General features: G+C 43.0%; 1 protein-coding gene across 1 annotated transcript in view; it reads left to right on the top strand.

The window, feature by feature from the left end:
- The first annotated feature begins 270 nt into the window (after positions 1-270).
- LOC118430946 (adhesion G protein-coupled receptor B1-like) overlaps positions 271-1,614 on the top strand; it is a 9,572-nt gene continuing 8,228 nt past the window's right edge. The window contains exons 1-3 of the mRNA XM_035841974.1: positions 271-401; positions 613-882; positions 1,345-1,533. Of these exons, the coding sequence (XP_035697867.1) occupies positions 275-401; positions 613-882; positions 1,345-1,533 (586 nt within the window). The 5' untranslated portion in view covers positions 271-274. The remainder of the gene's footprint in view (positions 402-612; positions 883-1,344; positions 1,534-1,614) is intronic.

The following is a 1,614-nucleotide window of genomic DNA, read 5'->3' on the forward strand; positions in this document are numbered from 1 at the left end:
CACTGTGGTGGCAGGCCATCACGTGTGGCAGTAAGCAGTTAGTGTTGTTAATGTGGAGATAGAATACTCCACCAAGCAGATTCCTTTGTAGCGAAATATGGACCATTGTTTTGAGTATTGCCCATTCACAGACACTTAGGTCTGGACCGTATCTAGAATCTGCATGTGACATCGAACAGCCAGAGGAAATCTTTATTATATGATATAACGTTAATATTTACCCATCAAGCCATTGTTTGCATCATTCATGTGCTTCACACTTCAGGTACTATACATGGAGAACAAAGCCGAGGTGACAGGCCTTATTCCTGGTTTTCCTTATTTACTGGCGGTACGAGCAGTTGCCATCGGTTCTACTATTGAACGAAGGAGTGATGAGGCAATAGTGGTCGGTTTCACAGGTAGGTATTCCTCTTTGAAACGTATAATCTCCTATGAAAACTTTTATTCAAAGTTCAGCTTTGTTTTTCAAAAAGTACTTTCAGTATGCAATCGCGTTTAGGTGTATTTCAGTTGTACATGTAAGATTGTATAGTTCACTGGTGTAACACACAATGGACCATTGCACAATAGATTACTTGATGACACAAGGCAATGTATTTTATTTTACAGAGCCAGCATCACCTACAAACATTCATATTGACAACACCATCAATGGCACATTCATCCTTAGTTGGCAACCGCGTTACTCCGGGCTGGTTGATTTTTATGACGTAATCATACGGCAGCCAATCAAGGGACAGGAGGGAGTACTGATGAAACGTACGGATGGAGAGTCTGCTGATTTGAACGGCCTCCGTTACGACACTACTTATGAAGTCATGGTTTCTGCTGTGGCCAACGGCGCGAGAAGCAAGGGGACGATTCAGACAATCAGAACAGGTAAGAGATATTGGAACTCGTTTGTGCTACACAGTATAGTGGAAGTAGTCATTGTGTCTATGTTCTGTGTTGCCTTAATAATGTCAAAGTGTTGGTTTAGTGTAAACAAACTAGGGGGACCAAATTTGCAACAATTTCTTCTTACGTCACAAGCTATCTGCCACCAAAAAATAAAGGTTATAACACGTCCAGGTCAAACGATATAAAAAAACAAAAGTCCTACTGCAGTGCAAAGGTCACATACCAGGGGGTCCAAAATTTACCTTGACTTTTGTTTTCTCAACACTTGCCTACGTGTACATACCAAATACCATCGTAATCCATCCAGAAGTCATGAAGTTATACATGCTGGTGAAAACTGAAATCCAGAAACATATACAACCAAAAACTATATTTTTAATGGAGATATTAATTGCGGACTACATGCAAAATAAATGTGTATGCTGTCATCCTTTTGTACAGGTGCACCTGCCACGTGGGCCGCCTGGCACCCTACATCCTCCTGTAGCACCACCTGCGGCACAGGGACACAGGTGTTCAGTCGGGAGTGCCGATCACTCAACGGCAGCCTGTCTCCTTTCTGTGATCCAGACCAGCCAACCGTCACACAGACCATGTCACGAGCTTGTGACGAGCTCCAGGCTTGCCCAGGTCAGACTTTCCACTGCCCGTATGGTTGTGAGCCTCTATTCGACTATGACTTTATTCGAACTGCAAAAGGGACAATACAAT

This window comes from Branchiostoma floridae, chromosome 14 (assembly GCF_000003815.2).
Source record: "Branchiostoma floridae strain S238N-H82 chromosome 14, Bfl_VNyyK, whole genome shotgun sequence".
NCBI lineage: Eukaryota > Metazoa > Chordata > Leptocardii > Amphioxiformes > Branchiostomatidae > Branchiostoma > Branchiostoma floridae.